Source organism: Cervus canadensis, chromosome 24 (assembly GCF_019320065.1).
Source record: "Cervus canadensis isolate Bull #8, Minnesota chromosome 24, ASM1932006v1, whole genome shotgun sequence".
NCBI classification, from domain to species: domain Eukaryota; kingdom Metazoa; phylum Chordata; class Mammalia; order Artiodactyla; family Cervidae; genus Cervus; species Cervus canadensis.
Genome location: NC_057409.1, coordinates 9,217,851 through 9,233,127, shown reverse-complemented (window position 1 = coordinate 9,233,127; position 15,277 = coordinate 9,217,851). Strand labels below are relative to the sequence as shown.

Genomic DNA, 15,277 nt, shown 5'->3' with positions numbered 1-15,277 from the left:
ACCCCAAGCCCCCGACTCCAGGGTGGACCCAGAGAGACCCCTCTCCTCGTCTCCTCTGATCCTAAAGAAGGGAGACCGGGACACAGACAGAAGTCACAAGGAGAGGCGGCAGCGACACAGGGGGCACCCTCTACCTGCAAACGTCCTGAGGAGAGAACGGCGGGCAAAAGCCACCAAGGCCACCATCTCTGACAGCCCGGCCCAGGGCACGGGCGTTCCCTCCCCTGTGGTGACCTCCCCGCGGCTGGGCCCACCCAACATGGCAACAGGCACGACCACACTCAGCGCTGCCCTGAAGAAGCCCGTCAGCCCAGGGCCCTGTGGCGGGGTGGGGTGGGGTGGGCAACGGGGCAGAAGGCATGGACCTCACAGGTAGCCGTGGGGCAGGGTGGGGACCAGGCCCGGCCCTTTGCCACATGGGCCTACCACATCACTCACCCAGGACCCGCACAGGAACTGACACACACACAAATGCACACAGTCCGCTGATCGGAAACCATTTCCACAGACATCCCCTATGTGGAAACATGCCCCCACGTACACAAACTTCCCCTTCCAGTCCCCACAGAGCCCCTGACAGCAGTCTGAGGAGGGCCTGCCGGCTGTTGTGCAAGATGCTTCCTTAGACTGAGGCCTCTCGTTGTACCTCAGCTGCTTCTGGAGGGCCTGGGGTCTGGGGTTGCCCTGAGAGCCTCAAAGCTCTCTGGTCCAGTACCAGCTATGCAGCCCCCGTCGACTCCCCACTACCCCCGTATCCTTCAGAAGCAAAGGAAGGCTCTCCATGTACCCATGGCGGGGGTACAAGAAGGGGCAACAGGAAGGAAGCTGTCTCCAAACTGCCTTCACCGAAGGGGTACGTGCAGGGCCTGGGAGCCTCCGGTGGCAGCAGCGGGGAGGACAGCACCAGACCCCACCCCCTGGTCGCGGCCCCATTCCCCCCATAGATACTTCCTCTTATTTACTTCCTCCCACAAGGCAGCTGGAGAGAAGCCCAGAGCGACCCCCCCGCCCCCAATGCCTCCAACACACACCCTGCCTGATCCCTGGCCTGTAGGGTCCCCAGCCCGGGCTCCCTCCAGCAGCTGCAGCCCAAGCCCACCTGCTGATCTCTGGCCCTAACGGACACCAACAGCCCCTCCCCCAGCTAGCAGCATCTGCAGGGCCTCCCAGGGGTGCCCCCTCTCATGGGGCAAACAGCCCCAGACGCCTCTCCCGGCATGCCTCTGGGCCGTGGGGCCACAGTTCCCAGGCCTCCTTGATAGGTGAGCTGGCCTTGGGCCCGAGGCCAGGACTGGCATGCAGTGATGATGAGAATCGTGCCCCTTAACTGAGCATTTATTGCAGGAAGCCATTCTTTCCTTCAGCTTTTATTGGTGTGGATTCTGCCAGGCTCAGGTGTCCTACTCCAAGGGAAGTGCTGTCATCCCATTCCAGAGAAGAGGAAACTACATTCAGACAGAAAGTGACTTGCCCAAGGCCACATGGCCAGAAAGGCGGAGAGCTCGGGGCAAAATCGAAGCCTACAGGCTGAAGCATTTCATCATCACTCTCCTTGCGAGGCCCACCAGCCTGCCTCCCCTCTGGACATTACTCACAGCTACGGGCCCCCGGGTGTATCCCCAGGCCAGGAGCCAGACACTAGGAGGCGCACGTGTTAAGGAAGACTCCAGCCTTGTCCTCAGACAGCTCCCCCAAACACACAACAAAACGGAACTATGGCACACACAGCAGCGCAGGCAAGGTGCTGGAGGGGCCCACAGGTTCTGTCGCCCGGGGTGAGATCTGGGAAGATGCGACAGTCTGGCTGGACCCTGAAGATGAACAGGAGCTGGTCAAGCAGAGAGGAGGAAAACAGACACTCCACGTAGAGAGCATGGAAAAGAGGCCTGAGGCCAGGAAGGCCGGGTGGGAAGTTAAGAACCGTCTACTCATTTGTTCCCATGCAACCCTCTCTCCCTATCTGAGCCTCAGTTTCTTCTGTAAAATGTTCACACCCTCAGAAGGTTGTTTCGAGAAGCAAAATGGACCACAGAGATAAAGAAATGTGGTAAACAGAACGCCCTGAATGGCAAGGGTATTCTTACCACTGCAGGGTCTCCTCTGGGCAGGATGAAGGGACAGAGTCCACGGGCCTCAGGTGTTGAGATGGTGGAGGGTGGGGGAGCCTTCCCCGGCCAGTCCCAGGGAAATTCCCCTCCAACACCTGAGACTCCCAAGGCTCCCCGAAGTCCACAATCACATCCTGCCTGAGCTCCAGCCAGGGGAGCATGAGGGATCCGGGAGGGATCAGGGTTTCATAAACAGGAAGAGAGGAGGGGAGGGGGGGAGACGCACAGCTCTCAAAATAGACCTGCAGGCGCTTCCAAGGGGTCCAGCTCCGGAGATAGCCAGGGAGGGGGCCTGGGGTGCCCAGTCCACCCCCAGGAAGGGAGGGAGGGTGAATGGAGCCCCAGCATGCCTGAAGGACCAGGTGCACACGGGGAGCTCTCATCCTAGACTGCAGTCCTCTCTACAGCTGCTAAAACCCCAATCCCTTCTTCTGCCTGAAACGGATCAAATAAACAAGCATTAAACACCAATATGATGTCTCAAACACTGCTGGATGCTCCAATTTATGCACATCACGTTCCCTCCTTCTGGGTGGCCCTGATGGGTGGACTCTATTCTCCTTTTACAGAAGAGGCATCTGAGCTTCCGAGGGGTAAAACAACTCGCCCAAGGTCAGCCGGCAAATAAGAAAGAGGAGCAGGATTTTGAACTCAGAGAGCCTGCCTCTCCTCCAAGCAAGACCTCTCCTCCCCCTGGAAGGCCCACTTCTCTCTCCAGCTGCCCAAATCCCGGCTTTCGAGGCCCTGGCAAATGCCAGCTCTGCAGGGAAGGTGACCTGGTGCCCCACAGCCCACGCTTCCTCTTCTGTCATACACAGCAGTGCCCGTCCATCTGGTCCACCCTCAACCTTGAGTGTGGATGCTATTGGGTTCCCTGGGACGTGCTCATCTCATCATGCCCCAGAGAGGCAGGTAGGAAGGTGGTATATTTCACTGCCCACTGTCAGGCCTGGCACTGAATGGAGGTTCTATGTGCCCACAGCCTGTTCTCCATCACTGCATCCACCACACAGCTGTCTTGTTACCACCCTTCCCCAACACTGAGAACTCCCTGATGGTGGGGTGTTGACTTCATTTTGGGTGCCAGTGCCATGAAAATGTGATGATGCAAAAGATAAACCAGCTCCTTCCACTGCACAAAGTGATGAGGTTCTGACCACAGGCTGAGCGCCCCCTGGTGTGTTGAGCCCAAAAGTGGGCACTGGGGATGCTATGAGATTCTGCAGCAACAGAGAAGGTGAATGAGCAGGTGCCGAGTAATGATGGAAACTGGGGTCACGGGGACACAATGCTCCTCCTCCTCTTCAACACTCAGTGTGTTTCCTGGGCTGGGAGGAATGTGGGTTCTGTGGTCAAGCAAGACCTGACTTCATTGCCCACTAGCAATATGACCTTGGGCCTCAACTTTCTCATCTGTACAATGGGGAGAGTAACAGTTTCTACCTCTGGGGGTGTTATGAGAACCAAATGCAAAGCTCTTGGTATGGCACTTTCTCTCTCTTAATGTGGCATTCAAGGCTCTCCCTGCCCCATCCAAGTCCAGCCTCGTCTCCCTTCCCACCCCAGGATCTGCTCTAGAAGCAGGAAGAAGTCACAGACTTGGGATCAAATGTAGGTCGTCCACCTGGGTAATTGCTTGTCCTCTCTTAACCAGCCCCTCTAGCTCTGAGGTGAGAAGCTGCACTCACTACCAGTTCCCTCAAAGCTGCAGGCACCTCTGCAACCCTGAGAACTTACAGTCCCAAGATCTGAACATCTGGATCTTCACTGGAGACCTACAGTCCCTTCATTACTAGGCAACCAGGGGTAGCTATGTGGTGGGAAGAGATTCTCCCACATGAAGCTGAGACAAGTCAAGGGGCCCAGTCCACACGACTCGGCCTGGCCTTTGGTGACCCAAGGTTGCCATAGTGAAAAAGAGGAGGGGGTGGGAGCCTACTTCTGTTGGCCTGCCCTACCCCAGGAAACTCGGCTCCCTTATCTTTGGAGGCTGAGTCAAGACAAACATCAGGGCCAGCCCTTGGTCTATCTCAAAGGTCGGGCTTATGGTCTGGTACCGAGGCAGACCCAGGCCAGGAGGGCGCGGCCACTAACAGGCAATGGGGCTGAGCAACACGGCCAGGCATTCAGGCTGCTAGGGCTAAAGCTACTGTGTGCCAGGCAGCTGCTCTTCCATTTGTCCTTCACATCACTCCTGAGAGGTAGGAGGCAGGCACCATCATTCCCAATTTACTGCTGAGGAAACTAGACTCAGAAGGGAGAAGCTTCAGGTCAAATGGTGATGGTGGAGGCAGGACTAGAACTCAGGTCAGCTCTACCGCCAGAACTCACGCCCTGTCCTGCCTGGTGGCTTCCACAGCGACCTCACAGCACCTTGAGGATCGGGTGAGGTCATTCCCAACACGGCGATGAGAAAGCCCAGGCCAGATTGCCCCCCAGCCTCAGCAGTGCTATCAACACACAAAACCAGCAACTGGACCCGGAGGGCTGAAGGGAGGCGCCCAAGGGAAGCAGAGAGCGGAGAGGTGAGGGAGCCGGCCTGGGGCTGGGAGCCCTGAGAAACGGGCTGTGTGCCACATGCCAGGCACTGGGTCCTGGTTTGATTGGACGCCGCCAGGTTCCCTCCAGCGCCAGGTGCCCAGACCATTCCAGGCCCTTGTCAGGCCCAGTGGACTTGAGCCTCTCCCGTCACCCCTTCACCCTCTTAATACAGTCAGCCAAGCCACCACGAGTAAATAAACAGAGGAAGCATCCTGGTCTGGGTGACGGGTAAACCTGAGTTCTAGCCTGGCTTCTGACCCTGACTGGGCCATAGTCCACTCACCTGAGAAACCAGAAGGTGGAAGGGAGTAATCTTGACATACGGCGTTGCCTCCAGTATTAGGTGGGACCAGAGAAGGACTTGGTGGCTCAGTTGGTAAAGAATCCACCTTCAATGCGGGGTTCAATCCCTGGGTTGGGAAGATCCCTTGGAGAAGGGAACGGCTACCCACTCCAGTATTCTGGCCTGGAGAATCCCATGGACTATATAGTCCATGGGGTTGCAAAGAGTCGGACACGACTGAGTGACTTTCACTTTCACTTTCAGAGAAGGAAGGCTGAGCTGGGCCAGGGGGCCTCACACCTGGGTGGGACAAGGTCAGTGTCTCCCTCCTCTTCTTCTCCATGCAGTGACTCCGTCCCTGACGATCCTTACCTTGGATGGCTGAAGCCCAGCTTCTTCCCCTGAGGCTTGTCCATTCTGGAAAAGAGAAGAGAGAGTGGGGAACACTGTCAGAATTTACCAGAGTGGCACAAAGCAAAGACAGCCCCTACGGGGCACCCCGGCCCTTGGATGCTCCCAGTGGCTAGAAGGGCCCTGGAGGCAGGGGCGGGAGTTCTGGGAGGGCACAGGCCTCAAGCCTCCTGCAGTCACCCCGACTCAGGCAGCCCATTTTGGGCACCCCTCTCCCACGGTCTCTGCCTAGAAAACATCTCATCTTTGAAGGTCTGGCTCAAATGTCACCTCCTCCCAGTGAGAAGGAAAGGACTCTGTGTGTGTGTGCCAACTAACCAACTCAAGAGGCCTCAGTTTCCTGATCTGTAACATGGGTATTTACATCCACCTCCCAGAGTTGACGTAAGGGCTGAAGGAGACAAAGTCTGGGAGAGTGTCCAGCCCAGAAATGCCCTGGCCCTGCCTTCTCTGGGACCCCTCTCCATCCTTGCAGAATCACTGCTACTCCCTATGAGCCTTCATTTTACCACTTATCACAATGCAGGGACTACTGACTCATGGGCGGTGCGTGCTAAGTCACTTCAATTGTGTCCGACTCTTCACGACCCCATGGACTGTAGCCTGCCCGGCTCCTCTGTCCATGGGATTCTCCAGACCAGAGTATTAGAGTGGGTTGCCGTTCCCTTCTCCAGGGAATCTTCCCCACCCAGGGATCGAACCCACGTCTCTCAGGTCTCCTGCATTGGCAGGCAGGTTCTTTACCACTAGTGTCACCTGGGAGCCCCTCCTAATAAATGGGGAGCCCGGGAGGCAGAGATTAGGCTTTGGTGCTAACAGCTGCTCTCTTCCGAGCCCCTGCTGCACGCCCAGCTCTGCACTTGATGCCTCACACCTGTGGCACCATTAAACCCTCCTGACCTGGGCAGTAGGCCCGGGTCCCATTTGGCAGAGAAAGAAACTGACGCGCAGAGGGGCCTCGTGATGGCACCTAAGGTCATACCACTGCTAAGCGGGGATTCAAAATCCGGTCTCTGACACCAGGAGGTGCTCAAGAGGACTGAGGATGAGAAGCCCGGTGCCCAGCCAGGGCAACAGAGAGGCAGGCACGGGAGCTCGCCCCTGGGCAGTCCTCCAGGCGCCAGATTTCGCCCTCTGCTGGGTGCTGTCCACCCTGGGTACACCACCCCTTTCCTGTGTGATATGAGGTGGGTAACCTACCCCATCGGGGCCTTGGGAAGCTAAAAGGAGCTGTCCCCAGCCCTCCTGCACAGCAAGAGTGTGGAGAAACCAGGAAGACCCAGGACTTTGGAGCCAGGGGCCAAGTCCACAGGGCAGCTGCAGTCTTGTTGGCAGCAGCGGGCACAGCTGTGCTCTCCCGGTTATATAATCTCCCCGCTCCTGGAGCAGCACTCCCTCCCCAGCACTCCCTGGACATCCTGCCCCTTGAACCTCCTTAATGCCCCTAATCCTCCCCAGGGGCCAGTATTCCGAGGCCCCACCATATGTGTTCTTCCTCAGGAGCTTGGGGAGCAAGACAGGGTGGAACCAGGCCTGAGGGGAGGAGGAGGTGTGATGCCTTTGTAGACGGAGTTCCACTTCACCCAGCATTGTAGACTCTTGACATAACCCCGGATGGTAACAAGGGCCTACACACCAGCCTCCCCCATTCTAAGCCCTCACCCTTCCTAAAACTCAACTGCAATCATTACACTTGAGTAAGACTCCCCTGGTCACTCACTCACTCCTTATTGAGAACTTTCTAGGTACCGGGCCTCAAACTCTTCCATGGCTTCCCACTGCCTGTGGGATAAAGTCCCAGCTCCTTGGTATGGCATTCAAAGCCATCATCTCTAGCTCCCACAGATGATTAATGTGGGTTCTGGAATCTGACCTTGTGGGTTCAAATTCTGGTTTCTATCACCTGCATAATAACCCTGAGGTTACTTCATTTCTCAAAGCTTCAGTTCCCTCATCTGTGAAATGGGGATAAAAGTAATGTACCTCACTGGGTGGCTTTAAGAAGCAAGCAAAATAATGTCTCTAAAATACATACATCCAGGGACTTCCCTGGTGGTCCAGTGGGCTAAGACTCTACACTCCCAGTGCAGGGGGCCCAGGTTTGATTCCTGGTCAGATCCCACATGCCACAACTAAAGATCCCAAGTGCTACAACTAAGATCCGGCACAGCTAAATAAAGAAATATTAAAAAAAAAACAAAAAACTACACCTGGCATATAACTGGTCCACAAACAATCACCATTTATTACTGTTCCTATTTTGGAGCTAAACTGAACAACCTGAGACCCCGAACAGACCAGCGTGTCCCCAAGCATTTGCACAGTGGCTCCTTCTACCAAGAAAATCTTTCCTGCCCAGTCACTTCAGCACACTCCTGGTCTTTCAGAACTCAGTTAAATGTCTTCTCCTCTGTCCACACAGCCTCAAGTCCTTTCCTCCCTCCTCTGGGCCTCACAGCACCGAGCAAACCTCAGATTAACTCAGGGAGGAGCCACGGCTTGTCCAGTATTGTCTCCTTGGCACCCAGCTCAGGGTCTGGCACATAGCCTGTCAAATGAAACCTCAAACCAGCAAAGCGAGCAAGGAGGCCACAGTAGGTTGTTACTCCCATTTTTCAGATGAGGCTCAGAAGAGCTGAGTGACTTAACTGCAGCCCCTCCGTTAGCAGGTAACAGACATGGGGCTATGACCTAGAGTCACATGCATCCCTAGTGAGAGAGAGCAGGAGGTGGTGGGTGAACCCAGAGGAGGGTTACAGAGAAGTATCTTGGAGGATTCAGGGAGCCTGTTTGGCTGCCTCCAGTCCCCGGGTCTGGCTTGGGTACCATCCTGATGGAACCCCAGGCCTGTAAGAGCTGATGCACAAGGTCTCTAGTGGGGAATGGGCGGCCCTGGAAAAAGGACTAGGAGTGCAAAGAGGACCACAGGTGACCTTCCCCTTGAAAGCCCTGGGAAGACAGGGCGCATCTGCCCTTCTGGACTGACTGTTGCACAGAGGGTGGAAAGAACACAGGTCTGCAGCCACAGAGACAGAGTCCCTAATGCTAGCTCTGCCAGCCACTCACTCTGAATGTGTCTGTCACATTACTTCTCTGAGCCTTGGTTTCCTCACCTGTACTAGGAGGGCAGGTCTGTCTTGTTCACAGTGACACCCTGCTGGTTGGAGAAGTATTTGTCACATTGTAAGTGCTCAATAAATATTTGCTGAATGAATGAATAAGGACAATGATACTGACCTTGCAGAATACTGAATGAAAGACCTTGTCTACGAGTCTGGTACAGGAAAGGGCTTCTAGCCTCTTAGAGGAGGGAGACTCACTCTCCTCCCACTTCCTCAGAGAGCAATACTCATGGGCACAGCAACTGAGGGACCCCAGGCCATTATTTCCCCTCCCCAGAGGTCAGAGATGGGTTCCAATAAGCATCCTTCCTTCCCACCCAAGCCGCTCTGTCTTGGGAAGAGAAGCGTCCAGGGCAGTGTCTGGAGAAGCCGGGCAGCAGATGGACAAAGACGGCACGTGCCCCACAGGCAGGAAGCAGCCCCAGGAGTTGGGTTCAGAGCCCAGCACTGGCAACCCTGCCCGCTGCTGGAAGCTGGGGGCCAGGTGCCAGGGCTGGCTGGCACTACTAGCCCTCAGCCAAGGTTGGACAGGAGAGTCTGCCAACATCCGGAGCCTCTCCTGGAGTACCTTCCACCTGGCCAGCTTGATCCCAGCTCTTGCCTGTCCTTAAGACTCTCCCTACTGGGTAGAAGACAGTGGGAGATCTGGGTTCTAATTCTGACTCTGACATTAATTCACAGGCCAGTTCCGTCTGAGTTCACTTGTTCCATATGAAGACAGGGGTAATAATCCCTACCTTGAGAAACTGTTTGGAGAATTATTTGATTTTAATAAGGTCACAGTGCTGAAGTGGGGTGGATTGCACAGAGTGAAGCTCTGCACCCAGCGAGGCTGGGCCTGGGGCCAAGGTTACTGCGCCCAGCAGGGCCAGGGGAAGGCCCCAGCAGAATCCTCACCCACACTTCCAGTGGGTTGACTCCACCTGGGCCACACCCCAGACAAGGCCCTGCCTCCGAGCAGCCCATTTTCAGCAGCGTCACAGGGAGGGCAGATCCCAGGCCTCTGCCAAATGCCCTGCCAGTCCTCGGCCAGCCTCCCTCCCGGCCAGGAGCCTGTACCTGCAGGTCAGGGTGCTGTATCACTTACATGTCACCTGGGCTGAGAACAGCGAGGCCCTGTTCTCCAGTAAGAACCTGCACCCTACCCGCGCCCTGGCTGCCCCGTGGCTCCTGTTACCCAAACAATAACACCGAGTCGCCTGGCACCTCCATGGAGTGGGGAGGAGGAAAATAGGCAGTGCTCCTTAGGGCTCTGCACCCTCTCAGGCCCAGAAAGCAGAGGCCAGAACTCAGCCCTGGCCAGTGGAGAAACAGAGGTCCAGAGAGGCTACGGAATGACTGAGGGTCATACTGCGAATCTGAGGTGAAGCTCCTGGAGAAATCACAGCCCCCCTAATCCAAGGAAATAAGCCCACCTTTTTTTCCTCTCAAAGTTCAGGTGCAGTAGGACTAAAACTGAGTTGAGTTTCCTGTTTAAACCTGGTCCCTGCTTCAGGATTTCCCAAAGAGAAGCAGGAAGCAGTGCCCTGGACTGGGAATCAAGTTTCTGGGTGTCTGCCTTCCAGACTAGTATAACCCACGGTAAGTCCCTCCCTGGCCTCTCCTAGTCCACCTTCCTCTAGAGAGGCCTAGGTCTCAAGGGTGTGCCAGGACAAAGGAATTTACCTCTGAGCACCACCACCACCCCAACCCCTTGTGCCCCAGTCCCAGGGGGTGGGCAGCCCGTGGATAGGGGCTGCAGAGGGCCATGTTCCTCAGTTTGGAGGGTGAGTCAGCGGGAGAACTTCTGAGCTGTGCAGGGCCCGTAAAAACCCCATGGCAGGAATCCCAGAGCAATTTACTCCAAATTGCGCCTTCAGGTTGGTTACCTAATCTTGCCGCGCCCACCCTCCAATAGCCAGTGTCAGCCATGACCATCCCTTTAAAGGGGCAGCACACTCTGGGCGCTGGGGACCCAGGATCCTCACTCAGCTCTCAACCAGCGGCCCTGAGAGGCAGGGCACTTGGTGGTTGCCCCAGGTAAGAGAGGGCAGAGGAGGGGATCTAAGCGGGGAGGGGTCCGAGCCCCAGCCAGAAGAAAATCACTCTGGATCTCAGGCTCTCTGAGGTTTCCATCGTCGCCCTCATATCCCCACATCCCTCTGGAAAGGCAGTATCACCTACTGTCCTTCCCATAAGGAGGCTGAGGGGAAAGTTTTCTCCATCTGCTGGTTCAAGGGCTTGACCTTGACCCTGGAGGGTCAAAGGGCACAGGAAGAGCAGGCCTCTGCAACGTTAGGGCCTAAACCACAGTATCCTCGGAAGGCAAGAGTTGCTTCTGGAAGAGGCAAAGGCCAAATTCTCTGGAGGCCCAACCCTTTCTATGGGAGGGGGGCAGGAACCAACGACCTCCTCATCTCCAGGAATAATTTTCTCAGGTCTAAGGGCTTTTCCCCATTCTCTTCTCCCCAGCCTGGAAGAGGTGACACAGGCGTCCTCTGACCCTAGCCTGGGGCAAAGAAAACCAAGGGTTTCAGCCCCAGACGGGCAGAGTCACCCCAAATTCCACAACTGCGACGATCAAGAAGGAAAGCCTTCTAAGGTCAGCAGCGGAGACACTGGGAGCTCTTGGGGTAGGGCCGCTGTGAGACATCAAGAAGTGGTGGTGGTGGTGGTGGGGGGGTCCCATGACCCTTGTCTCTTGTAGAATCCAAGACATCTGGCATCCCAGCCCTGGGCCGTGTGCCCTAGTGAAGGAACCTCCTACAGCTCCGGGTACAGGTCCCAGGTATGTGTGGGGTGAGGCGGCGGTCAGATCTAAGCGCAGCACGGGGTTCCCTCTCCGGGGTAAGGGGCTTCCTGGGGGCTTGGCAGAACGGACCCTCGCGCACACACACCCGGGGCATTAGGGGGTGGAGCCGGAGACGAAGCTGGAGATCGGCGGGCACTCGCGTCCTCGCGGGCGCCCGCCAGGCTACAGCGGCGCCGCGGGCCGCCCCGCCCCTGTGGGGACTCGGGCTTGCCGGCCGCCGGCGCCCGTCCCCCGCCCAGCTCACTCACCTCCGGGTCCAGCGGCACCAGCTCCATGAGCGGCCAGGGCTCCTTGAGCTGGGCGAGCGGCATCGCGCCGCCGCCGGGCCGCCCGTGCTCCACCGGCGGCCCGAGCCGCGCCGCCTCCTGGGTCCTGAGGTCCCACGCTCAGAGACCCCAGCGCCCCCTTTCTCCCCGCCGAGACCCTCTTGCTCTGGCTGGGCCGTCCGCCGCCGCCGCCGCCGCCGCCGCCGCCGCCGCGGCACTAGCACTTCGGCTCCCTCCGTCACCCGGCGCCGCCGCACCCATTGGCTACCTGCGCGAGGGGGCGGGGACAGCGAAGCCCCGCCCCGGCCCCCGCGGCGCGGCATTCCCAAGGAGGACCCCCGCCTCCGCCACGCGGGGAGTGAGGGCCCCGCCTCCACCGCGAGCCCCGGGCCCACGCTCCGCCCAGCCCAGGAGAGGTCCTCCTGGCTCCTCCCTCCCAAACCTGGTCCCCGGGGTCCAAACTCGTTAGGGCCACCGATCTCCCCACACTCAGCACATTTGGAATAGTTCCCCAAATGCCCCCTCTCTCTCCAGCGGGCCTTACTCTCTTTACCTCCCCATCTCCCCTCAATCCCAGCCCCCCCACCCCACCCCCAGTCACACCGAATGTCCTAGGCCTGACCCAGGGAGAAGCTGGAAGGGAACTTGAGCCCTACTCCCCTCGTTGCGAGGCCCTAAGACACTCCCCGCATCCCACTCCCCCGCCCCCAAAGCGACACTGGGATCCCCTGCGCCCCAGCTCCGGGCAGGGTACGGATCTTCTTTTGCCACCATCAGGGCCCACAGTGCCTGCAGACTGATGTCTTAATAGGCATGCTTTGCTCTTTTAAGCCAAGTCTCTCCAGAATCTCTCCAGCTGCAGCCCTGGCTCTGGGCTGATTTGGGTTTGCGCCCCCTCTGGGGAGGCCAGGGCCCAGGCTCCCAGGATCCACCGACGCTTGGGCTGCACTTGTAGTAAGAGACCAGGGAGAGGGATTCCCACTGGAGAGACTCAGCCTCCATCTAAAGCAGTGTTAGGGGTCCAGGTGTGGTGAGATTCACACCTGGAAGAGTGGAGAGATGGGTTTGCGGGTTTCATGGAGGGGGAAGAATGGCCATTTGCAGAGCTGTTCTAAGGCAGGATTATCAGAAGCCTTCTTCTGATCAGGCTTCACCAACTTATGACCCCTGTGGATCCTCACCACCACCTGGTTTACACGTCATAAAACAGCTTCAGAAAGATGGGGTGACTTACCTGAGGTCACACAACAGGTCGGGAACAGATTATAGGACTTTGATTAATCAAAGTCAATGAAGGTTTCTACTGAATCCACATGCTCCTGCTATTCCATGATTTTCCAAGGGTAGCACCTCAACTGTTGAAGTGAATTGAGTTTTGAGTGGAAAGACTTTGGAACCTAACAAATCTGGATTGGAATCCCGTCCCTGCTACCTCTTTAACATTGGAAAACTCCTTTCATGTCCCTAAACCTGTTTCCTTATCTGTAAAAAGGGAATTATGATTCCAATCTTTCTGGTATATCCTGAGGACAAATTTAATTCAATAAACATTTATGGGTATATATTACATGCCAGGCCCTCTTCTTGAGCATGTACTGTAAAACAGCCCCACTCCTAGCAATGAACAAAAGAAAATCCATGTTCTCATGGAGTTTACATTTGGTCTGGTGTGATTAGATAAACAATCACAGCTAACATTAACACAGCATTTACTTTGGACCAGGTACTGTTCTAAACACTTCATCTGTAAATGCATTTAATCCTCACGACATCTTTATAATGTAGGTGCTATTATTATCTGCAATATACAGATGAAGAAATTGAGGACAGAGAAGTTAAGCATTTCATTTGTTGGGTCCCTCCAAGGTTACACAGCTAGAAATAGGCAGAGCTGAAAGACAACCCTGGTAGTCTGGGCCCAGAGTCTTGTTCACTCACTTGGTTACCTCCCTGGTGAGGGCCAAACCGGAGGTAACCTGGGCCAGTGTTGATACCTGTTATTATCATCAGCGTTAGTTATCAGTTGACCGGAGCCAGTTTCTGACACCCCAGCCCCTGCTGCTCAGGGATAGCGTTGTAATATTTGGACCTAGTTAGACTAAAAAATTGTTGTTTATCTGAATTCAGATTTAACTGGGTATCCCATTGATTTGCTAAATCTAGTCATCTTACTCAGGGCTCAGAATAGATTGCACACAGGTGCCAAATATCTGGCTGCAAGCTAGTTTAAATAAATTAAACTTGGGAAGAGACATTGAGACCCAGAGAATAAGGGCAAAGGACTGGGTGAGGAAAATGAGGTAGATGAGTGGGAGGGGTATAGATGAAGGGAAAACTGATTTTGCCTTCAGTCTGCCCCCTTCCTGAAGCTGCTGGTCTCGTCCTTCCCCTTCTTACACGAAAGGATTCCCTATCAAGTGCATCATCTCAATTTAAGGATCCAGTAGTGATTGTGTTTTCCTATGAATATTTCATTTCCTGTGTCCTCTGAAAAGTATTGGGGAGGCAGCAGGTCATGATGGAAAAGGGAGCGGAGGGTGGGGGAGGAGACAGGACTCCTGGGCCATGCCTGGGAGCTTGGGCAGGTCAGCTTGCCATCATTGTAGTAGGAATGTTGCAGTCACTCAGCAGAGAGCTGTAGACACCAAGACACCAATCTATAGCCTACAATGTGCTGATACCACTGCCACCTCAGTTCACCGTGTTCTCCACTTCTCTCCAGGCTCCAGCCTCACTGACTTTCCTGCAGTTCCCCTGCCACAGCACCTTCTTCTTTGTTCTTAAAACTATTTTCCATATTCCTCAAGCCAGTTTATCTCCACAATCACTTCCTCCAGGACATCTTTCTTTACCTCCCTGTTATGGACAATGGACACTGCTCCTGAGTGCTCCTCAAGATATGAAAATGAAACTGTTAGTTGCTCAGTCGTGTCCAACTCTCTGAGACCCCATGAACTGTAGCCTACCAGGCTCCACTGTTCATGACATTCTCCAGGAGAGAATACTGGAGTGGTTTGCCATTTCCTTCTCCAGGGGATCGTCCCAGCCCAGGGATCGAACTCAGGTCTCCGGCAATGCAAGCAGATTCTCTAGTGTCTGGGCCTCCAGGGAAGTATACCTCAAGGTATACTTTTGCATTTTTTTTTTTTTGTGATTACTTGATTAACATCTGGCTCTCCAATTAGACAGTAAGCTGTGAGAGGGCGGCAGTCGGCTCTTCTTGGCTCTTTCCTGTTTTCCTGGCACCTGACACATTGCCTGGCACATAGGAGATGTTCAGCGAGGCTAAATGATATGTCCAACATCATCTGGTTACAACACAGCAAATCTGGGACTCGGATCCTATTCTCAGGCTCTGAAATGCTACACTCTGAGGCGTGCATAAATTCTAGCTATGATTACTATTCATAATAGGATGAAAACAGGCCGTTCCGGGCAGTCACTTGAGGTGTTTGTTAAATGAATGACTCATAAGTGTGTGCTGGACACAGGTGAGGTTCTTAGTCTGTCCCCTGTGGAAGAGGTTATTCTGGCCTGGAGCAGGGGTCTGAACTGATAGGGGCTGAGCACTTGGTTTTAGGTCCTTCTCCTGCAGCCTGGCCATGAGCTTGCTATAATGTTCAAGAGTACAGGTTCTGGATGCTCCCTGCCCCAGGAAGGGAGTCTGTCATTTTTTTCTTGGTCTTTCAGTAGAGGAAGGTATTGGCACATGTGTCTCCTGGCAGCAGGTAGAATAGCATGCGGAGAACGATCAT

The 15,277-nt window shown here is 55.3% G+C and overlaps 1 protein-coding gene and 1 long non-coding RNA gene across 2 annotated transcripts in view; one reads left to right on the top strand and one right to left on the bottom strand.

The window, feature by feature from the left end:
- The window catches only part of RPS6KA1 (ribosomal protein S6 kinase A1), a 37,321-nt gene extending 25,571 nt beyond the window's left edge, over nucleotides 1-11,750 (bottom strand). Inside the window, exons 1-2 of the mRNA XM_043445370.1 lie at nucleotides 11,505-11,750; nucleotides 5,305-5,349 (exon numbers count right to left, since the gene is read on the bottom strand). Of these exons, the coding sequence (XP_043301305.1) occupies nucleotides 5,305-5,349; nucleotides 11,505-11,567 (108 nt within the window). The 5' untranslated portion in view covers nucleotides 11,568-11,750. The remainder of the gene's footprint in view (nucleotides 1-5,304; nucleotides 5,350-11,504) is intronic.
- LOC122426435 lies at nucleotides 10,395-14,420 on the top strand. Its single transcript, XR_006265159.1, has 4 exons — nucleotides 10,395-10,484; nucleotides 10,917-11,046; nucleotides 11,152-11,232; nucleotides 14,245-14,420. It is a non-coding gene; the product is annotated as an uncharacterized LOC122426435 (long non-coding RNA).
- Nucleotides 14,421-15,277: the final 857 nt, after the last annotated feature.